General features: G+C 42.6%; 1 protein-coding gene across 4 annotated transcripts in view; it reads right to left on the bottom strand.

Moving 5' to 3' along the window:
- Positions 1-10,508, bottom strand: part of ACAP2 (ArfGAP with coiled-coil, ankyrin repeat and PH domains 2) — a 144,226-nt gene extending 133,718 nt beyond the window's left edge. For all 4 annotated transcript variants that reach the window (XM_070509147.1, XM_070509149.1, XM_070509148.1 and 1 more), the window contains exon 1: positions 10,127-10,508. In XM_070509147.1, the coding sequence (XP_070365248.1) occupies positions 10,127-10,179 (53 nt within the window). In that variant the 5' untranslated portion in view covers positions 10,180-10,508. The remainder of the gene's footprint in view (positions 1-10,126) is intronic.
- Positions 10,509-24,268: the final 13,760 nt, after the last annotated feature.

The following is a 24,268-nucleotide window of genomic DNA, read 5'->3' as shown; positions in this document are numbered from 1 at the left end:
AACTCCAGCCCCCTCTAGCCATCTTGTCCCACCTAATGGGGGAAAAGAAACAGTGAAAAGCACTGATCAAGTCCAGTCCAGGTACACAGGCTCATCAAAAGACCGAGAGCAAACCATAAGATTACGGAACACTTCCCCTCCCTCTACATCTTACTGTCACATTACAAAAGGCCTATTTACACAGTTCCTTTTAGCCAACGTATCATGTCCACGTTTCAACAAAAATTACAATGCATATTAAAAGACAAAAGACACAATTTGAAGAGACCAAATGACCATCAGAACCAGAGTCAGATATGGTATGAAACTATACCTAGGTATAAGATATTCGAACTTCAGAACACTGAAGATAAAGAAAAATCTTGAAAGAAGCCACAGGGAAAAAAACACCTTACCCATAGAGAAGCAAAGATAAGAATTACATCCACTTCTCCTCAGGAACCATGCAAGCAAGAAGAGAACAGAGTGACATAGCTAAAGTATTGAGAAAAAAAAATAATTGCAAACCTAGAATTCTGTACCCTGTGAAATGATGCTTCAGAGGCAAAATGGCATTTTCAAAAGTCAAGGAGAAATAAAGACTTTCTCAAACAAAAATTGAGGGAATATGTTGCCAGTAGACCTGCCTTGCAAGAAATGTTAAAAGAATTTCTTCCGAGACTGGCCTGTGGCTGAGCAGTTAAGTTCGCATGCTTCACTTTGGCGGCCCAGGGTTTCACTGGTTCAGATCCTGGGTGTGGACATGGCACCGCTCATCAGGCCATGCTCAGGCGGCATCCCACATGCCACAACTAGAAGGACCCACAACTAAAATATACAACCATGTACTGGGGGGATTGGGGAGAAAAAGAAAAAAAAAAAGAATTTCTTCAAAGAGAAGGAAAATTATATGTCAGAAACTCATATCTACATAAAGGAAGATTATTGGAATGAATAAGTTAAGGTAACATAAAACCTTTAATTTTTCTTATTCTTAATTGATCTAAGAAGATAACAGTTTGTTCAAAATAAAATAGTAACAATGGATTTGACGATGCATACTTACGTGTGTATATATACATAAATATATATGTATACATACACAATTGTCCTCCAGCATCCACAGGGGATTGGTTCCAGGATGTTGCAGATACCAAAAGCCCAGGATGCTCAAGTCCCTCATATAAAATGGCATAGTATTTGCATATAACCATATAACATCCTCCCATATATTTTAAGTCATCTCTAGATTACTTATAATACCCAATGCAATGTAAATGCTATGTAAATAATTGTTACACTGTATTGTTTGGGGAATAATGACAAGAAAAAAAAGTCTGTATGTGTTCAGTAAAGACACAACCATAGTACATCTTTCCATTTGTGGTTGGTTGACTCTGTGGATGCAGAGTCCATGGATACAGAGGACTGACTGTACACACACACACTTATGTATGCTTATGTATAAATAAAATGAATGACCGCAATGATACAAAGGACAGGAAGGAGGAATTAGACATTTGTCAAAACCCAGAGAACATACAACACCAAGACTGAACCCTAATGTAAACTGTGGACTTTGGGTAATGATGTGGCAATGCAGACTCATCAATTTTAAGAGTACACCACTGTCGTGCAGGATGTCCATAGTCAAAGAGGTTGTGCATGAGTGGGGACAGCGTTTAGATGTGAATTCTCTGTACTTTCCCCTCAATCTTGCTGTGAACCTAAAACAGCTCTAAAAAATAAAGTTTATTAATGAAAACACACACACACACACACACACTCTGAGATCACTACACACCTACACATGAGTAAAATTAAAAAGTGACATCAGTGGGGCCAGCCCAGTGGTGCAGCGGTTAAGTTCCCACATTCTGCTTCAGCAGCCTGGGGTTCACAGGTTCAGATTCCAGCTGCGGACCTTCGCATCGCTTGGCAAGCCATGCTGTGGCAGGCGTTCCACATATAAAGTAGAGGAAGATGGGCAGGGATGTTAGCTCAGGGCCAGTCTTCCTCAGCAAAAAGAGGATTGGCAGTGGATGTTAGCTCAGGGCTAATCTTCCTCAAAAAAAAAGTTAAATCATCAAATGTTAGTGAGGATGAGGAACAACAGGAACTCTCAAATACTGGTACAAATAAGTGGTACAATCACTTTGGAATAACATGTGGCAGTTTCTTATAAAAGTAAACATATATCAAAATCTCAACACAGCAAAATCCTAGGTATTTATCTTTTTTTTTTTTTTTTTGAGTAAGATCAGCCCTGAGCTAACTACTACCAATCCTTCCTCTTTTTGCTGAGGAAGACTGGCCCTGAGCTAACATCCATGCCCATCTTCCTCTACTTTATATGTGGGACGCCTACCTCAGCATGGCTTTTTGCCAAGCAGTGCCATCCAGGATCCGAACCGGCGAACCCCGGGCCTCCAAGAAGCAGAACGTGTGCACTTAACCTCTGCACCACCGGACCGGCCCCAATATTTATCTTAAGGAAATGAAAACCTATGACTATAGCAAAGGGAGTTGTGCAAGAATATTCATAACAACTTTATTAACAACAGCCAAACAATGGAAACCATCTAAATGTCCACCAATAGAAGAATGGCAAACAAATTATGGTAATTCATACAAAGGCATACTACACAGCACAAAGAATGAACTACTGATACAGAGAACATGGGTGAATCTCATAGACAAAATGCTGAGCAAAAGTAACAAAAAGCTGAGAATAATAATTTGTATACAAAAAACTGCATCATTCTATTTATAATATTCTCCAATAGGCAAAACTAATCTGAGGTTTTAAAACAATCAGAACAGTGGTTGTTCATTCTGGTAGGGGGAGCATCCTGGGGAAATGGTGAGAGAAGTGTGGGTAACACACAAGTACAGAACTGTGCATTTCAAGGCATGTAAATTTTACCTCAAAAAAAAGAACTAAATAATAATAATAATGGGGAGAGATAGAAGTGAGGAGAAATATAGATGAAATAAGAATGGCAGAACGGTGAAATTTGTTGAAGCTGGGTAATGAAGTTTCATTTATATGTTGTTTAATTTGTGCATATTTGAAATTTTCCACAGGAATAAAAAAAAGGTTTTTTATACCAAGTCTGTCCCCTTTTTTTTGAAGACTGGCCCTGAGCTAACATCTGTTGCCAATCTTCCCTTTTGTTTTTTCCTTCTCCCTCCTCCCCAAGGCCCCAGTACATAGTTGTATATCCCACTTGCAGGTCATTCTAGTTCCTCCATGTGGGATGCTGCCACAGCATGGCCTGATGTGCGGTGTGCAGGTCCGTGTCCAGGATCCAAACCCACAAAGCCCGGGCAGCCAAAGCGGAGCGGCAACCTTGACCAATGAGCCACAAGGCAGGCCTCCAAAAAGAGTTTTTTTAAGTGCAGCCGACCCAGAGAACAACTAGTCCAAGTTGGAGAGGAAGATGAGATGAAAACAGGTCCAAAATAGTCCATACATGACTGCCAAATAAAATTCTCTGATGATTTTTTCCTTCCTAGATGATCTACAGGGATCTCTGATCTACAGTGAGAGTCTCAGGAAACAAATTCACTCTCAAGGGAAGACAGACAGTCCTCTGAAATGACAAAGGACACAAAATAAACCCCAAATAAACTATGAAGACTAATGGATACTTAGAAATGATCACCACTTTTTCCTGATGTGATAATGGTATGTGGTTATGTATTTTTTAAGGCTTTGTTTTCAGAGACACATATGTAAGTACTGATGGAATTACACACTGAGATGTGCTTCAAAACCACATAAGGACATGGGGAAGGTGGTGGTAAAGGTCACTACGCATTGAAAATGTTAATGCAAGGTGAAGGATACCCATAGGAGCTCAATAATATTTTCTATTCTATTTTTTGCCTTTGATTATAAATTTTATACTTCAAATCTTTTTTAATAACAGCTTTATTGAGATATAATTCACATAAAATTCAACATTTTAAAGTATACAATTGAGTGGGTTTTAGTATATTCAGAGTTGTACAACCATCACTACTATATAACTCCAGAAAATTCCCATCACTCCAAAAAGAAACTCCATATCCGTTAGTACTCATTCCCCATTTCCCCTCCTTCTAACCCCTGGAAACTGCTAATCTATATCCTATCTCTACGGATTTACCTATTGTATGATTCCATTTCTGTGAAATGCACAGAATATGTGGCCTTTGTGTTTGGCTTATTTCATTCAGCATAGTGTTTTCAAGGTTCATCCACATTGTAGCATGTATCAGTACTTCACCCCTCTTTAATGAGGAATTCCATGGCATGGTCATTCAATACTTTTTAATCCATTTATCCATTCATGGACATTTGATTTTTCTACTTTTTAGTGATGAATAATGCTCCTATAAACATTCATGTACAAGTTTCCATGTGGACATATTATTATCAATTCTCTGGGGTACATACCTAGGTGGATAATGGCTAGGACATGTGGTAAGTCTATGTTTAACTTTTTAGGAACTGCCTAATGGCTGCAACATTTTACATTCCCATGAGCAATGTATGAGAGTTCCAACATCTCCACATCTCAACACTTGTTATTGTCTGTCTTTTCAAGTAGAGCCATCCTAGTGGGTATGATGCGTATCTCATGGTGGTTTTTACTTTCATTTATCTGATTGCTGAGTAATAATGCTGAGCATCTTTCAGGTGCTTACTGACCATTTGTAAGTCTTCTTTGGAAAAATATTTATTCAAATCCTTTGCCAATTTTTTAACTGGCTTATTCGCACTTTTATTGTTGAGTTGTAGAGTTCTTTATATTCTCTGGATAGACATTCCTTACCAGATATGACTTGCAAAGATTTTCTGCCATGCTGAGGGTTGTCTTTTCACATTCTTGACATACCCTTTGAAGTCCAAGTTTTAAATTTTGATGAAATCCACTTTATCAATTTTCTCTTTGATTGCTTGTACATTAGGCATCGTATCTAAGAAATCACTGCCTAATTCAAGGTCACAAAAATTTACTCCTATGTTTTCTTCTAAGAATTTTATAGCTTTCGCTTTTACATTTAGGTCTATGATCCATTCTGAGTTAATTTTTGCAAGTGGTGTATGGGTCCAACTTCATTCTTTTGCATCTTGATTCAGATCCAGCTGGAATTTTGATAGGGATTGTTATTTAGTCTTTAGATCAATTTGGGGAGTATTGTCATCTTAACAATACTAATTAAACTTCTGAAAAAAACAATAAAAAGGAAAAATTTATCCCACCAGAAATCATAACAGACTATATAGTATTGTAACTAAATATTAATGGTATTTAGAGGAGAATAGACAGATACACTAGTGAAAAGTAGAATCCAGGGAAAAAAAAACATGTATGCATGTATGTATGTATATGTGTGTGTAATTTTAAATCAATGGGGAAAGGATGGATTATTCAAAAAAAGTGTTAGGACAAGTGGCTTCCATTAGGAAGAAATTAAAATTAGATTATCTCCCACACTCAAAACTAAAATCCAGGTGCATTATATGAAACTAAAAATTACTACAAAATGTTGGAAAAATATTCCACAATAATGGGATAGAGGAGACTGTTCTAGGCAATACACCAAAGCCACATTTTAAATTTCTGTACGATAAAAGACAACATACACAAACAATGCAAGTTTAATTAATGCAATTAAAGCCTTGGAGAGAGACAGAAAGAGTAAAAGAGGGAATTCACTTCCAGTTCCACCATTTGAAAGTTCACCATTAAGAAAGTCAATTTAACTTCTCAAAATATCCAGTTTGGGATTTTTTTTAACGTGTTAAAAATGAGGATAATAATTCTTACCTCACAACATATTTTAACATTAAATGAGAGAGTAGGTATAAAAGCATCTAGCATGAAGTCTGGTGCATTATAAAAAGCTTGTTCTTCCTTATGTCAACTTAAGTTGATATTACATTAAATGAAGAATTAGAAGCTGCGGGGCTGGCCCTGTGGCCGAGTGGTTAAGGTCACGCGCTCCGCTGCAGGCGGCCCAGTGTTTCGTTGGTTCGAATCCTGGGCGCGGACATGGCACTGCTCATCAAACCACGCTGAGGCAGCATCCCACATGCCATAACTAGACGGACCCACAATGAAGAATATACAACTATGTACCAGGGGTGGGGTGGGGGGGCTTTGGGGAGAAAAAGGAAAAAAATAAAATCTTTAAATTAAAAAAAAAGAATTAGAAGCTGCAATGAAGAATAGCAGGATTCCTATATTGTGGTTCACGATAAAACTACATTATAATTCCATTCTACCACTTCTGAGATAAAAACATATTTCCCCTCATCCCTTGCCCACTGTTTTACATGTATAAAATGCCAGTTGTGGGGCTGGCCCCGTGGCCGAGTGGTTAAGTTCGCGCTCCGCTGCAGGCGGCCCAGTGTTTCGTTGGTTCGAATCCTGGGCACCGACATGGCACTGCTCATCAAACCACGCTGAGGCAGCATCCCACATGCCATAACTAGACGGACCCACAATGAAGAATATACAACTATGTACCAGGGGTGGGGTGGGGGGGCTTTGGGGAGAAAAAGGAAAAAAATAAAATCTTTAAAAATAAAAAAGTGCCAGTTGTTAGTACCTGTTCTAAAGATGGAAGGTAAAGTACAAAGCAGCCAGGATTGATACCACCTTAACAGCAAAACATAACCAACATATATATGTATATAGTTACATTTTATTCCAATGGCTTTCACCCTTTAAAACTTTTTGCCCCAAAACGCTTTTCAAGGATTTTTAAGTTACTGAACAAGGATCACATCTGAAATAAAATCTACCAACAAAAAACCTTCAGAATGGTGCATAACAAACATTGTTAAGGATAAAAAATAATTGTATTGGATAAAGCCTGAAGTGTCTGAAGGCTTACTAATGCTAATATTTTTTATATTTGAGCATTGGTCAGAGCAAAAATCTTTCACAATTCAGAAAGCACTGATTAATTCAACTTTTTGTTTCAAACAAAATGTCCACTTCTTGAGTGAAGCACAACACAATTTTTACTAAAATTGTATAAAATTTTAAACAGCAGCTACATATACAATTTACGGCCCAAACAAGTTCAAACTCCTCCAATAAATGTTAGTCAAAATGGCAAAATTCCCACTTTAAAAAAGAACACTTAGACACATTTACTTTCTAGCAGATTTTTGGATGAACAAGATTTTGACCTTTAGATTGGTTTTTAAAAAACTAAAAAGAGAACCCAAAATTATACAATGAAATGTGCCTTCCAATCTAAAAACAAACACAAACAAAGAAACAAAAAGTTCATTGGAATGTAAAAGTAACCACCAGCTTTATTCAAATTACTAAAGACAATGTTGCAACTGCAAGATCCTTCTCCCCCGCCTTCAACCAGTCCCCAGTCATGTTTTATCAGTTTAACAGGAAATTAATGATTAAAGTTCAGCACTGGTGAAATTTTTCTTCACCAAGACCTGCCTTTTGCATTAATTCTACAGCACTCAAGGCAGTTACATCCACGTGGCTGACTTTAATACCACAAGATTCATTTGTGAAAGAAAAGAAAAATAGTAATTAGTCTAAAAACAGCACAATAGATCAGGACACTAAAAGGCATAAACAGTGCAGCTGCCTTGCTCTCAAAAGAAAAAAAAAAAAGAAGCCCAGCTCTCACAAATCTATTTTGATAGGAAAGTTTCAATATACCATTCGTTAACATGCACAATACTCTTAAAAGCCAAGTTTCTCTTATATATAAAGCATGTGAAGAAAAAGACTTCTGAAATATTCTTTTCAAATGCTATAGAAACCTACAAAGTAATAGGGTTACAGAAAAACTGTAAAAATTAGGAATGTAAGGGGGCAGCCCAGTGGTGTAGTGCTGAAGTTCTCGAGCTCCACTTCAGTGGCCCAGGGTTCATAGGCTCGGATCCCTGAGCAGATCTAGCACTGCTGGTCAAGCCATGCTGTGGTGGCAACCCACATAAAATAGAGGAAGACTGGCACAGATGTTAGCTCAGCAACAATCTTCCTCAAGCAAAAAGAGGAAGATTGGCAACAGATGTTAGCTCAGGGACAATATTCCTCACACACACACACACAAAAAAAATTAGGAATGTAAATGATGAGACTTTTATTCCTTGGCATTCTTTGCTCTACTACAAATCTAATCTAGTGCCAAAAATGTATGCAAGATATTGGAGCTCTTTGAATCTTGGTTTTTCTTCCCAATTTGCAGCCCATAATAGTTGGAATATTGGAAACAACTCTTGAAAATCTCTAATATCTTAATTAAAATAGAATAGGTATTATATTCAAGTTTAACAAAAGTTCGGTATCATACTCCATATAACTCAATCAGTATCCTTTTCTTATTTTATATTCAATGATTCCTTTATTTCAAAAACAAAGATATCACATGGTTTGTGACCAACATCAGTGGCTGGAAGCATTTCCAAACCACTTCTTTCAACTTGTTTTCTAAAAAAGTCAAACTTAAAATGTGAAACAAACTGAGCACAAAGCCACATTCTCCAGGAGAAAAATGCCGTGATTAACTCACTAAAACATAAATAGCTGAGTCATATTAATAAAAATTTCACAAAAAGCAGAACTTTCAAAGGTACGTTTTAAAAATTACTTCAATTGCACATGGTCCTGGAATTTAACCTGCGAACTATCCTAGACAATCCATTTGTGTCTCCTGCCAGTCATTCAATTACACTCAGAGCATAAAAGTTTCAAAAACTAATACCAACAATAGCAATCAAACCAAGTGCAGCTTTTCACAAGCAAGGACGCTAAGCTCCAAATAAAATTAACACCAAAAACAAACCCACAAAAAACCCAAAGGTCAAAACCAAAAAACGATCTTAAATTTTCTCTTAAAAGTAGGAGTTCCTTAACTTTACAATATTTCTTTGCTTTTCACTGGAAAGAGAATGGGAAATCAAATTAACAGTGATGAGGATGAGAACAGTGAGTTCTCAGGCGGAGGATGCATGAATTTACAACCCAGGCTTGGCACAGAGATCAGCGGGCACACACACACCAATGCTCTAGGGAAGCGTTCAAGAAATGTCACTACTAACGGAAGTTTTAAGGCCTTATTTTCTTAACGCCTAAGGACAGCCTTGTAAATGCACTGTAAAACGCAACCTAGCACAGCTCCATTCTCCAAAACAATTCAAGAGTTTCCTACGATGAGCGAAACGGAAAGAGCATGCACTCCGGGCACCCTCAGGACCGCCGCCTCCCACTCGGGAGGGAGGGCGGGCCCATGTGAATCTGAGTGCCAGCACGTCAGTTTATGTGACAGATCCACTGGGAGCATCCGACTGCGATCTAGGGCCCTCCCGGGCCGACGCTGCTGGAAGAGGAACACAAATGCAATCTTCAGGGCCCTCCTACTTCCGTTCTCAAGACAGAAATGCACTGTTGCTCCTCGTCCTCGCCCCTCGACCCAGCACCTCTCGACGGCGAGGCCCCTTTCAAAGAGCTCAGGAACAAGAGAAAAGCAGATCTCCCGGACCGGGGTCGACGGAAGGTGGCGGGTCACTGCACTCCCGCCCCCGGCCCCCGGGCACATCCACCGCCAGCGCCCACCCGAGCCCCCTCCGGCAGGGGGGACACGCAAGCGGCAGTAAGCGCCGTCCCACTTCGCCCCCACTCCCCCTCCCCGGGGTAAGGGGAGCGGAAAGGCGCAAAGAGGAACTAAGTGAACTGCGCGAGGGGGGCCCGCGGGCTCCCTGGAGGAGGGGGTGGGGTGGGGGTGGAAACCCAGCAGGAGCGGAAGGAAGGGGAAAGGATGAGCTGCGAGAGGAAGGGCCGAGCGCGCGCGCCCGCAGAGGGCACCAGTCCTCGGGGACGCGGCTGCACCCCGGTTCCTCGGAGCGCGGCGCTCCGCCCCGGGCACAGGGCGAGGAGGGGGGATGAGGAGGCGACGTCCCCCTCCCGGCCCAGCCTCGCCCCTCAGGAGGGGTGGCCGGGGCTGCAGTGCCCTCGCGGTCGGGAGGGCGGCATCGGCCGCTCGCCCCGTCGAAGGCGCGGGCTGCGGGGCCCCGCGCGCGTCCAGCGGGCCGGCTCTCACGCCCCCAACGCCGGGGGAGGCAGCTCTGGGGGATGCCGGCCCGGCGCCAGGCGGCCACGCCGGTTACCTGAAGCGGGGCGAGTCCTTCAGACACTCCTCGAAATCCACCGTCATCTTCATCGTGCCTCTGCCTCGCCTCGCAGGCGGCGCTGGAAGGGCCGAGGGAGCCGCGGGAGCGGCCGCGCTGGGGACCCAGACGGCTACGGCGGCCGCACTGCCGCGACTAGAGCCGCGCGGAGCTGCGGGAGGCGCCTCGCCCGCTGGTCATAGCAGCCGCGAAGACGGCGGCAACAGCTACGGCTCGTCAGGCCCCAGTCCGGCCCCTCTTCCTCCCGCCCCCAGTAGAGCGCCGGCCTCAGGGAAACGGCCCGGGAGTGACAGGCTCAGCCAGCCAGCCACGAACCCGGCGGCTAATGGGCGGGGCTTCCGGCAGCACCGCCTGCGGGCGCTCCGGCAACGCGCCTGAGCGACGGCAGCCCGAGCCAATGAGCAGCGCGACCGTGGGTGCCTCCTTGCCCCTGGCGTCCCCGAGGGCCAACCGGGATGCGCGAGCGTCGTTAGGCGGGACGCACCGGTTGCTGGGAGGCCGGCCGCTGAGGCTCCTTGGGAAGGAAGTCACGTGGCTGCGCGGCGCGCTTCCCGCGGAGCCCCCGCCTCTCCTGCTTCTTCAGCCCCGCCCTGCTGAGTTGCCTACGCTGAGGAGCCGCCGCCTGCAGGTCTAAGGAGAGTTGCTTCCTAAGGCAGCTTGGGCAGAAATCTGAAGAGGGTAGGTAGGAGTAGAAATTGTAAAAGAAAAAGATAGCCTAAACCACCGCGACCTTTCAGACTAGAGAAACTGAGGCCAGGAGAGGCGCGAGGGTAACTTTAATGATAAAATCCGCCTTTCAGTTATTGGCTTCATCTCTTAATAATTTGGAAATATCTCCCATGTATATCTTTTCATATAAGCAGAGACTTGCTGAAGGAGCTGGCATTTGGGGTGAACATGGAAAGATCGGAAGGATTTGGACAGGTATGAGAGGTAGGGCCTTCCAGGTGGAGGAACCGCTCTCAAAACCGCGGGAGACATTCCTCCTTACTGACACCTTTCTCAGTAGCCTTGCCAGTTCTAAGATGATAGAGTTTCCAAAATCAGGCTCTCTCTGACTTGCAAGACTTGCCCTCTGATCCACGATTTTTCTAGGAACACTGCAAGATGGTCATCATCTGATCCTAACAATAATCCTGCAAGGCAGGTATTTACCATCCTTTTGATTCTAAGACGCCACTGATTTTAAAAAGTACCATGGATACGTTATATTTAAATATAGACTTTTTAAAACAACCTAAAAAGCATAGGCATATCCGTAAAAACGCACAGGTAAGGGTGTTCTGACAGCACGGTGGCTCTGAATGAGTCTAGAGGCAAACTTCCTGGATTTAGCTCCTGGCTTTCTCTCTGTAAAAAGAAGATAACACCAGTGATCTGATAGAGTTGTCCTGAGGCTAAAATAGATAACAACTCTAAAGGCACTTAACACAGTACCACATAGTAATCATTCCGTAAATGTTGGCTATTATCATAATTGTACCACTTTCTTCTTCAGTACTGTAATCAAAGGTTAAGTTTAAGCCGCCTCACTTCCACAGCCTAAAGTCTTATAAAACCCATTTGACCATCGGCTAATTATAGCATGATGACTTGCTTTTTTTTCATAACCTATTGTTATATCTTGATCTCTGTAGCATCTTTAAAAAATAACAATACAATTTTGAGACAGTTCAAAGAGTAGCCGAGCTTATATGTTTCTTATTTGGTTATAAACTTTGTTTCTTTTTTAAATTGCATTACATATCCCTGGAATCTACACAGCTTCTCTTGATCGCTAGAAACCATTGACAGGTAAACTTTCAGTGTCTTCAGACACTTCAGTTGATCAAGCCAGCCGCTTCCAGACTTGTAAACTCTATGTCAAATTTAGAAAGAGAGGCCATTTCTGCATTTAATTGTGTTCCTGATGTAATCTGTATAGACAATAACTTTATTGTTTCAATGCTTCAACACAATGTAACCTTTTGGAAGACACCTAAAGTCACACTTTGGGAGTCAAATTAAAATTCAACTGCAAGGCGCCATCACTGCAAATAACTCAACTAAGCTAATTTGCAGATGAACATCTTTCTGTGGATGGCTAATAGACCCATTTAGTGATAACACTGTCTCAATTTTTCTTTTCTGCCCTGTGGTAAAGCAAGAATTTTGGGGTATCTATTGTAAGATATCTCCTAAGTTAAGAAATATTAGAAGTGGGATGGGGTGGGAACAGTGAGTCTTAGAATAGAAGAAATATAATTTTTTTTTTTGAGGAAGATTAGCCCTGAGCTAACGTTTGCTGCCAATCCTCCTCTTTTTTGCTGAGGAAGACCCGCCCTGAGCTAACATCCATGCCCATCTTTCTCTACTTTGTATGTGGGATGCCGCCACAGCATGGCTTGACAAGCGGTGCGTAGGTCTGCGCCTGGGATCTGAACCGGTGAACCCCGAACCCCGGACCGCTGAAGCGGAACATGAGAACTTAACTGCTATAATAATGGAAACCAAGGCCCCAAGATATAAAAATAACCTGCTAGGTGACTTGGGCCAAACACAGGTCCCATGACGACAGACTCTAACTGCAAACTGCCAACTCTCCCCTTTAGAATTTGACCTTTGCAGTTGTGGCTCTGTCTGCCTGTGACGCATTTCCTTTTCTTCTCCTCTTTAAAATGCAGCTCAAATGCCACCTCTTTCAGGAAGCCTTCTCTGTTTGCTGAAATACAGACCTCTCTTTTCAACACACAGTGAAGGTTAATTACCAGGCCCAGTCTACAGTCTTAAAGGATATAAATGATCAAACCTTAAATCTCTTCCAAATTTTTTCTCCTCAGACTTCCCAGCCCCTTTCTCCAAACCGTCTGGAACCCTGCATACCCATAGCCCTTCCCAGAATGCTTCGGATTTCCTTTGAGGATACTTTTGATTATACATCCTCTTGAGCAAAGTTGTCCAGTCCCCACCTCCTTAATCCTCCTGGGCCAGGGTACAGTCAGCAAGAGTCAAACTCTTGACAGCAACTTACAGTTCACATTTCACCTTAATGCAGGAATTTCTTCTTTTTTCAGGCTAATGTCATCCAGCTATAACACTCACTTTCCTCACTGCTGTTATCCACCAATTTCCTAGTAACTCCCTGCCTTAACTTGCCTAATTGCATTGCAAGTTATCTCAAGAAAAGGGAGTTATGATGAGAGTAACCAGGGGCAGGTACTGGAACTGGGAAGCCCAGGAACCCAGGCATTGCTGGGAAATGATTTCCCTCTCTTGGTGGCTGTATCTCTCTCTTTCTCACCTACTCCTCGACTCATGGCAAGTTTCCTCTCTGCTCTCTTATGGGTTCTGTTCCCCTGTCAACCTGGCTTGCATATAATCCCTCATCACTACTGGTTCCTTCAACAAGCTGGTTGTCAGATGGCTGTAGGTGCCAAGCAGATAATGTAAAGGAATGAAGCTGGCCAAGTGTAAGCAGTATGGAGGGGGCTCAGCCATGGTGAAGGGGAAAGCACATGCCCTGTGTACTGCTCAGTTCCAGTAAGTTTTTGCCGTATGAGACCTTCAGATTTTACAAGAAAAGCAATAGCCGGATTTTAACGTGATACCTCCCAATTTTCAAATTTGGCAACTCTTTCAAAATACTAGAAAACATTTCACAGGTCGTAAAAATAAGTTTCAGGGCCACACTGCCATTTCTGCTCTGTATTTCTTGACAATTGTTGCTATAGCCTATCACCCTCTGCTTCTGGAGCTTATCACTTTAATCTGTTTCCCAATTCCCAGATTCCAGGAGAAAATCAGATTAACGCAGCTCATCTTTTCATGACAGGTCACACAGGTCCCTGGCAAGCCAATGGAAGGGTGGGATCACTCAACTAATCATTTGTACAGGAATGGGGTCAGGATGGGGGCTGCAGGACAGCTGACAAGTAGAAAATGCGATTTCCCTAGAAGAGTTTGTTGATGGCCAGGCCCCATAAAGCACAGCTGGTGAACCCTCATGTTCATCCAGGACTTTGGCCTATGACTCACAGTCCTCCACCCCAACTCCTACCGTCAGCTAAGGTGATGTCAACATTCATTCATTCTATAGCATCCATTGAGCATGTACTCTGGCCAGACCCATATGGTAGGCTCTGAAGTTTACAGGTGAAGTAAACAATGTTTCCCCTCTAGAGCTCTCAAACCAGAGGGGGAAGCGTGTGGTAAGTTCTGGGCCAGGAGTATGCACAGGGGGCTACTCATACTCTGACAGCCATTTCTCCTGGGGAAGGAAATAAGGGTTCTCATATTTCTGCAGATATGAGGAGTCTTGAAAAAGTAAGATCCAAGGGGAGGTGAGGAAGGTCTTTGCAAGGACCTTTAGTCACAGGGAACTATGTGACCAAAGCACAGAGGTCAACAGTGACCAGATACAAAGGACCTTGTCAGCCATGCTAAGGCATTTGTATTTCAAGGCAATGGGAAGCCATTGGAAGAGTTTAATTCTAGGAGTGACGTTATCTGATTTGAGTTTTAAAGGAGAGTGGAACAAGAGGTGGGACCATTGGGACTGAAACCAAATGCTGTAAGCAATATCAAGGTTTTCAACCAAGGCAACTGCAATCAAGAGGTGTTTAGGAAATACAACTGAAAGAATCTGATGGCCAACTGAATATGAGGGAAGAAAAAAGGACTAAACTCCTAGGGTGACTCCAGGTTTCAGGTTTGGGTGACTGGTGGGAGGTGGTGCCATTCACAGAGAAAGAAGAAAGTTTATCTCTTTGTCTCAAAATATGTCACTTCAGACAGCTCTTAAATGTTCCCACCTTAAAACTTGTCTCATCCAGAACATGCCATGCTCAAGCTCAACCTTGAATGTCTCCTGCTATCTGGCTCCCACATGTTCACTTCACACCCCCAAACTCTCACCCCAAGACTCTTTTTTTTTTTTGTGGTGAGAAAGGTTGTCACTGAGCTAACATCTATTGCCAATCTTCCTCTTTATGCTTGAGGAAGATTGTCACTGAGCTAACATCTGTGCCAGTCTTCTTCTATTTTATGTGGGATGCCACCACATCATGGCTTGACAAGCGGTGTTAGATCTGTGCCCAGGATCCCAACCTGCTAACCCCAGGCCACTGAAGTGGAGCCTGCAAACTTAACCACTACGCCACTGGGCCCCAGTGTTGTATTTTAAAGGGGACTGAATGGGCAAGAGGTGAAGGCTTTTAGGGCTGAGGCTCTGCTTCACTGCATTTAGTGATACAAGAACTAGAAACTACATACTTAGGACTTTCAACTGTCTGTATTATTTATCTGTGGCCAGATACCTGGCCCACTGGCATGATAGCTCTTCCCAACCTTTGCCACTCAAGCTGTAGCCCACCTCTCTCATGATCTGTAGATAATTTTGACTCTTCACAAAGCAAATAGGAGTCATTAGGTGGGAACACTCTTCCTAACCCCAACCCATATATTCATCTACATTCCCATCTTCCTTACTTCTTACCCACCTATCTCAGAGGAAAGTGCACCTCTTCCTTGTGACCGGACCTCACTCCTTCCATTCTCTGAGAATGACTCTATCAATTATCCCCTTTCCCTACCTCTCAACTGACCTTTCTTTTCTCTTTGAAGAAGAGAGGAAGAAATAAAAGCATACACCTCTGTATCAGAAAGAATCATTTTTTTGTGAGTAAGAGACACTATTTGAGTAAGGCGAAAATGATAAGATATGATGGTTTCACCCCAAACCCAGATGACGGGCTTTCCATGGACCATGAGAAGGATTTGGAACCAGGGCATGTAAACCCTGGATGCTCCCTCCGCTCTGTCCTTTCCACACATCTTCTTCGTTCTTCTGCACACTTGAAGCTCACTTCATCTCACTCTCCAGGCCCTGCTCCCAAGATTAACCAACCAACCGGAGAGAAAGGGCTTTCTCTCTTGGCCCAAATTCTAAATTTCTTGCTGGAAGTGTTGACCCAGCTTGGATGACGTACCCCATCAAGGGCCAGTAAACTACAGCCAAGAGGGCAGCCATGTACACACATGGCTTCCAGAAGCCCACCCTATGACCATGTGGATGGAGTATCATTTAGCAAAGGTGGGGGACTTGTGAATTGGATAAATTCCACTTTGACTATTGCCAAACTCCTTCCATTGCTTACTATCTAAGACTCTTAAGAGCATATTCTCCACCTTTTCTCCTCCTTTTCATTCCACTATCCACTGCATTCTGTTCTCCACTCCCTACCCACCCCCATCAACTGTTTTCAATAAGGTCACTTTCCAGTTGCCAAACTAAAGGACACTTTTTAGAACTTGTTTTTCCTGACATCTCTTCAGCATCTGACACTTTTGGCAATTCTTTTCACTCACTGCACTCTCCTACTTAAAATTCTCCAATGGTTTATCATCACCTAAAGCTATGGTTTTTAAACTTTCCTTTATCATGGAATCCTTTGTTTAAAAGAAGAAGTCTTTCACTGATGCCCACAGTTAAATGGATAAAAACAGAGCTGGTATGGTTGAAACAAGGGTGGGAGACCAAGAGCCCTGCCCACCTGGCCCCACACCCCACTCCTCACTCTCAGTGGACTCCAAGGAATACTCATAGCCCCACTGAGTATAATTTGAAAACCACGAATCTGTAGGATAAACTCCAGATTTCTTAATTTTATGTATAAGGTCTCTTCAATATGCAGCACCTACCATCTTTCCTACCTTCTTTGATGCCAGTCTCTCTACTCCAAACAGATTCATCCATCCATGAAGGAATTCTCTCATCTGCTTCAGTGTGCTTCTTTCTCAGCCCCACCTTGGTACATGGTGTTTCCTCTGCCTGAATAGGCCTCCTCCCTTTGTGTGCCTGGTGAGTTCCAATTCATTATTTAAAACTTGGCTTAAATGGAATCTCAAATACTTCCCTATCACAGTGACCTGTCTTCTCCTTTGTGCTTTGGTTGTTCTGTCACCTGTTGTACATAATTCTTAGAATAGAATTCAGTTCAGTATTATAATTTGAGATTTTTTTTTTTTTTTTGAGGAAGGTTAGCCCCGAGCTAACATCTGCTGTCAATCTTCCTCTTTTTGCTGAGGAAGACTGGCCCTGAGCTAACATCCGTGCCCATCTTCCTCTGCTATATATGTGGGATGCCCAACACAGTATGGCTTGCCAAGCAGTGCCATGTCTGCACCCACGATCTGAACCAGTGAACCCCAGGTCGCCGAAGGAGAATGTGCACACTTAACTGCTGTGCCGCCGGGCCGGCCCCTATACTTTGAGATTTTTATACTCATAATCTCTTCAGACCTGGAGCTTCTGGCTGATGACATTATGTTCTTTTCATCTTTCTAACTCAAGCCCAGTGCTTGGCACTTACTACGTGTCTGATAAATGTTGAATAAATGGATGCATTTCTCCCCAAAAGTGATTTTTTCCTTATTAAAATCCCTGTGATTACTTGTATACATGTATGCATTTCTCCACCAGATTATAAACTCAAATAATGAGACTTGTGTGTTAGGGTGATTAGAATTAGAATCAAACAAGATATACAGAAAAGTCCTAATAATGCCTGACTTATTGATAGCTTTTCATCCTAGCTGTATAACAGAATCCCTTGTAAAGTCTTTTTGTGTTTGTTTGTTTTGATATAGATTCATGAGCCCCATTTCCTAAATGAGATTTTCCGGAGGTGGGGCCTGGGCATAAGTCCCACCGATGATTCTGAGGCACAGCCTTCATAATTCAAACTCAATCAATGCTAGCTGATGTTCATTTTGTAACTCGAGGAGCTGGCACTGAGACCAGCAATGTAGTAGGTTCTCACCAAATATAGATTGAGTTGAAATTTAAATATATGATGTTTTCAACATTCAGAACATAACATTTTTTATATCTAGGAAGCCAAGGGTTTGAGATGAAAGGGTAGATTTAGGCTAAAGGGGCCTGGACCACACTGCGTTTATTACATATTAAGACGACTTACTCTTTGCCCATCTACAATCCTCATAGATCCAAAACACCAAGATTTCTTTCTTTCTTTTTTTTTTTTTAAAGATTTTATTTTTCCTTTTTCTCCCCAAAGCCCCCCGGTACATAGTTGTGTATTTTTAGTTGTGGGTCCTTCCAGTTACAGCATGTGGGATGCCGCCTCAGCATGGCTCGATGAGCAGTGCCATGTCTGCGCCCAGGATCCAAACCCTTGAAGCCCTGGGCCGCCGAAGAAGAGTGCACGAACTAACTACTCGGCCACGGGGCTGGGCCTGAAAACACCAAGGTTTCTAAGCAATTTGTTTCCTGACTTCTTGATTTGGCTGTGGTCTCTCTGAGTGCTTTCCTGGAAGTCTTCCTCTTTCATAACCACCACATTTAGTTGATCGTCAGATCCTGTTAACTGTTTCCGACGTGATAGCTCTTGAATTTGTGCCCCCCTTCCAAACCTCAGTGCCACTGCCTTGGTTCAGGCCGTCAATATCTCTTGCCTAGATCATTTCAAGTAACATCCTCACTGGACTCCTTGCCTGTTATGGGCTGAATTGTGTTCCCACAACGTTTATATGTTGTTGAAGCTGTGAACTCCAGTACTTAGTTCGGGCCTTTAGGGAGGTAACTAAGGTTAATGAGGTCATAAGGGTGGGGTCCTAATCCAGTATGACTGATGTCCTATAACAAGAGGAAGGGATGCCAAGGATGCACACCCAAAGAGAAAAGGCTGGGTGAAGATGCAGTGAGAAAACAGCAGTCTATAAGCCAAGGAGAGAGGCCTCAAGAGAAACCAAACCTGCCAACTCCTTGATCTTGGACTCCTAAGCTCCAGGACCATGAGAAAACAAATTTCTGTTGTTTAATCCACCCAGACTGTCGTATTTTATGGCAGCTTTAGCAAACTAATACAGTCTTTGTCTTTGAATGCCCTGAATGTGTGGGGAATCCTCCACTTTACACAGTGAAGTCCACCTGCCACTCTCAAAGCTGGAAGATGGTTGTCATTCTCTTTCCTAGCCCTCCTCACACACAGGGAGAGGGGTTGTGACCTAGGCTTGGCCAATGAGAAGCAATTGCCAAGACTTGGTCTCAAGTCATAGACGCAGCAGCAGTTGCTCGGGATCCAATCTGGGGACCAGAGCGGCAGCAATGGGAGATGCATCTTGGTTTCCAAGGCTCAGTGGCAGTGGCCTAGGGTGGCAATGTCCAGGGTCAGTGTTGGGGCTGGCACAGGCTGTAATGTCTGTAGCAGGTGGCAGAGGCCTAGCATCTTCACTGGATTGTTCTGGGCTGTGATTATAGGTCCCATCACTGTCCTCTGGGAAGCCCAAACCTAGATCTCTACCCTCCTCGTGATCTTGGGAACCACCTGACAGCTTTTTAATAATTTTTTAGAAAATCAACTTTACTGAGGTATGGTTTTGATAAAGTGTATCCATTTTAAGTGTGTGGTTTGATGTCTTGACCACAATCAAGATATATGACATTCCCATCACCCAAAAAAGTTCCCTTGGGACCCTTTGTAGTCACTCCTCCCACACTCCCCATTCTACACAGTCACTGGTATATTCTCAGTCACTGTAGATTAGTTTTGTATTTTCTAGAATTTCATATAAATGTAATCATACAGTGTATACTCTTATGTCTGGCTTCTTTCATTCAGCATAACATTTTTGGAAATCACCCATGTTGTATGTGTCAGTAGTTTGTCCCTTTTTATTGCTGAGTTGTGTTCCACTGTATGGATATACCACAATTTATTTATCTTTTTATTTATTATTTTTATTTTTATTTTTTGAGGAAGATTAGCCCTGGGCTAACATCCAACACCAATCCTCCTCTTTTTTGCTGAGGAAGCCTGGCCCTGAGCTAACATCTGTGCCCATCTTCCTCTACTTTATATGTGGGACCCCTGCTACAGCATGGCTTGACAAGCAATGTGTAGGTCCATGCCCAGGATCGAAACTGGTGAACCCCAGGCCACTGAAGTGGAACATCAAAACTTAACTGCTGTGCCACTGGGCTGGCCCATATTTATCTTTTTATTTGTTGATGGATATTTGAGTTGTTTCCAGTTTTTGGCTATCATGAATAAAGCTTCTATCAACACTGATATGGATTGAATGTTTGTATCCCCTAAAATTTGTATGTTGAAGCCCTAACCCCCAGTGTGGCTGTATTTGGAGATAGGGCCTATAAGGAAGTAATTAAGGTTGAATGAGGTCATAAGAGTGGGACCCTCATCAGATAGGATTAATGTCCTCTTTAGAAGAAAGGCCAGAGAGCTTGCTCTCTTTCTCCCTCTTTCCACATGAGCAGAGGAAAGGCCATGAGAGGACACGGGGAGATGGCAGCCATCTGCAACCCAGGCGGGGAGCTCTCACCAGACTTCAACCTTGCTGGCACCTTGATCTTGGACTTCCAGCCTCCAGAACTGTAAGAAAATAAACTTCTGTTCTTTAAGCACCCCGTCCGTGGTACCTTGTTGTGGCAGCCCGAGCTGACTAATGCAAACACCTAACAGCATTTTAAGGAATTCCTTTCCTGTTTAAATCAGCCAGAGGCAGTTTCTGTTGCTTGTTCAACTTGAAGACCATGGCTGAAGTGGCCTGTGTGACTGAAGTTTTGGAAGTGGTGGTGCAAGGGTAAAAAGTGAGGCTGCCCAGAAAGGCCAGATCTCCTGTGTTCCGTGCAAAGAAAGCAGTGGGAAGACACTATAGCATTTTCAGCCAGGGAGTAATGTGACCAGATTTGCTTTTTAGAAAGATAATGTTTAGTAGCAGAACAGAGACTAAATCGGAGAGAGTGAGACTGGCAGTGTATTAGTTTCCTAGACCTGCCATAACAAAATACCACTAAAATACCACTGTCTGAGTGGCTTAAACAACAGAAGTTTATTTTCTCCTGGTTCTGGAGTCTAGAAGTCCAATGATCAAGGTGTTGGCAGATTTGCTTTCTCCTGAGGCCTCTCTCCTTGTAGAAGGCTGCCTTCTTGCTGTGTCCTCACATGGCCTTTTCTCTGTGTGCGTGTGTCCGTGGTAGCCCTTCCTCTTGTTATAAGGACACCAGTCATATTAGATTAGGACCCCACCCTTATGACCTCATTTAACCTAAATTACCTCCCTAAATGCCCTATCTCCAAATATAGTCACCTTGGAGTTAGGGCTTCAACATATGAATTTTGGGGGAGGGGCCAAAACACAGTTCACAACAGTGACCCAAAAATGATGACATCGCTCATTACCCTGACCTACCCTGTTTGCTTACTAACACACAGCATGCCCTGCACTCAGACCAGCCTTCTCAGATCTTCGGCAGCATTATTGCTACTCATCTTTCAGAATCCACTTCAGGTGCCATCTTCTCCAGGAAACCTTCCCTTTGGATTTGGGGCCCTTATTTGCACTCCCAGTGCACCCTGTGCATACTCCCCTATTGTAACACTTACCACACTGTCCTTCCACAGACTGTGAGCTCAAGGGCAGGAACTGACTCTGTTATTTACGTGTCCTAGTCTGTAGCACAGTGCCCGGCTCTTAGTAGATGCTCTACAGATGTGTGCTGAAGGAGTTTCTCTCCATTCCCCTTCTAACACTTTATGCTCAAGTCATGACAGACTGTCCAGAGTTCCCAGGCGTACTGTGCTGTTTCAGGTTTCTGGGTCCCTGCAGATGCTGCTCATTTCATGCTGCTCTCTTCATGCAAGAAATACCTTGCCTCCTCCTCACCACCCCCCAAAATATATATATGTGTGTATATGTGTATATATTTGTGTGTGTGGATTAATACATAGTATAAGGAATAATATAATAAATGGCTTGTACCCACCACCCAGTATATGAAATAGAACATTACCAACCCTGTCACCCTCCCTAAGAATTCCTCCTTGATTGCTTTTCCTTACCTCCCCCTCAGAAATTGTTACTCTGAATTTTGCATTCGTTACTTCTTACTTTTCTTTCTACTTTTATTTGCATCCCTAAACAATATATTATTTAGAGCTGTATATTTTTGAGCTTTATATAAATGGTATAATACTATATACATATTCCCCTGTAACTTTTTTCTTTCCTGTTTTTTTTTTTTTTATTTAAAGATTGGCACCTGAGCTGACAACTGTTGTCAATCTTGTTTTTTTCCTGCTTTTTCTCCCCAAATCCCCCCAGTACATAATTGTATATTTTAGTTGTGGGTCCTTCTAGTTGTGGCATGTGGGACGCCACCTCAGCATAGCCTAATGAGCGGTGGCATGTCCGCGCCCAGGATCCGAACAAGCGAAACCCTGGGCCGCCAAAGCAGAGGGTGTGAACTTAACTACTAGGCCACAGGGCCAGCCCCTCCCTTTTTTTTTAAGCTTAAAATCATATTCATGAAATTCACCCATATTGATGCCTATAGTTCTAGATCATTCATATTCCCTGCTATATGGATATACTTTAACATTTATTCATTCTCCTGTGAATATTTAAGTTGTCTACAGTTCTTTGTTTTCAGAATGAAATGGAAGAATGCTGTGAGCGTTCTTGTCTGTGTCTCCTAGTACACACTTACAGGAGTATCTCCAGGGCATAGACCCAGGAGCGGAATTGCTGAGCCATGGGGTGTGCATTTCCTCAACTTTATAAGACAGGGGCAGCTTGTTTGCCAAGTGTTAAATCATTCTGTATCACCTCCATCCTGTGTGAGCTTCCGTTACTCCATATTCTCTAATATCTGGTGCTGTCAGATGTTTTAATTCTTGCCAATCTGATGGTATAAAAGCCATCTCATTGAGTTTATAATGTACATATATTTGAATTTCCCTGATTTATATAAAATATATAAAATAATATATACAAATTTCCCTGATTATTAGTGAGGTTGAACATCTTTTCACACACTTACTGGTCATTCATGTTGTCTCTTCTGCAAAGTGTCTATTCAGGTCTTTTGCAGTTTTTATTAGAGTTATTTCTTCGTTACTTGCAGGACATCTTTATATGTTCTAGATGTCAATCTTTTGTCAATTATATGTGTTGCTAATATCCTCTCCCAGTTGTGGATGCTCTTCTTTTTATACAATTACTTTTGATAAGCAGAAGTAGTTAATTTTATTTATTTATTTTTTCTCCCCAAATTCCCCCAGTACATAGTTGTATATTTTAGTTGTGGGTCCTTCCAGCTGTGGCATGTGGGACACCACCTCAGCGTGGCCTGATGAGTGATTCCACGTCTGCACCCAGGATCTGAATCAGCGAAACCCTGGGCTGCTGAAGTGAAGCGCGGGAACTTACCCACTTGGCCACAGGGCTTGCCCCAGAAGTAGTTCATTTTAATGTAGCCAAATATATCTTTTCCTTTGTGATTTGTGCTTCTTGTGTCTGAAGGAATTCTTCCATACCCTGAGATTATGAAGACATTTTTTCATACAATCTTCTAAAAATTTTGTTTCTCTCATGTAAGTCTTTAATCTCACATGGACTCAATTTTTGTAAATGGTGAAAGATAGCTACCTTTAAAAAAAGTTATCGAGGGGCTGGCCCATGGCCTAGTGGTTAAGTTTGGCATACTCTGCTTTGGCAGCCTGGGCTCAGTTCCTGGGCACAGACATATACCACTTGTCAGTGGCCATGCTGTGGGAGCGACCCACATACAAAATTGAGGAAGACTAGCACAGATGTTAGCTCATGGTGAATCTTCCTCAGCAAAAAAAAAAAAAAAAAAGAAAGAAATGTTATGCCAAGAACTTAGGCTTTTTTTTCCGACAAGGTTAAAAATAAAATACACTGTTATGTTCTAATTAACTGTGGGAAGAACTCATACCAGTATGTCAGGAAAGACAAGCATTTTCCTGAGTTCCAAGAGGAATTTATACAAACAATTTCTATTCTTGTTACCTAGTAGCCAACGAACATGTACTTCCGCTGAAAGCTCTCTTTGGTGCTGAAGCCTTGGCCTTGAAAGTGCTTACAGACGAGGATGTGGAATTATCACAAGGACATTTTGGTACTTCCTTTTAGTGGGCCTCTAAACACATGCCCTATTTTCTTTGCTTTTATTTTTTAAAGAAAATTTGATATTCCCAAATATGAAAATGAAGGTTTAATCCAAATAGTAGGGGACTTTAGTTTTGTTGCTATTCTTTATGATTTAAATACTTTCAACATTTGTACATGATGCAAAGG

This window comes from Equus asinus, chromosome 5, assembly GCF_041296235.1.
Source record: "Equus asinus isolate D_3611 breed Donkey chromosome 5, EquAss-T2T_v2, whole genome shotgun sequence".
Classification (NCBI taxonomy): Eukaryota; Metazoa; Chordata; class Mammalia; order Perissodactyla; family Equidae; genus Equus; species Equus asinus.
Note: the sequence above shows the minus strand (reverse complement) of the source record. Positions and strands in the feature narration are given on the sequence as shown.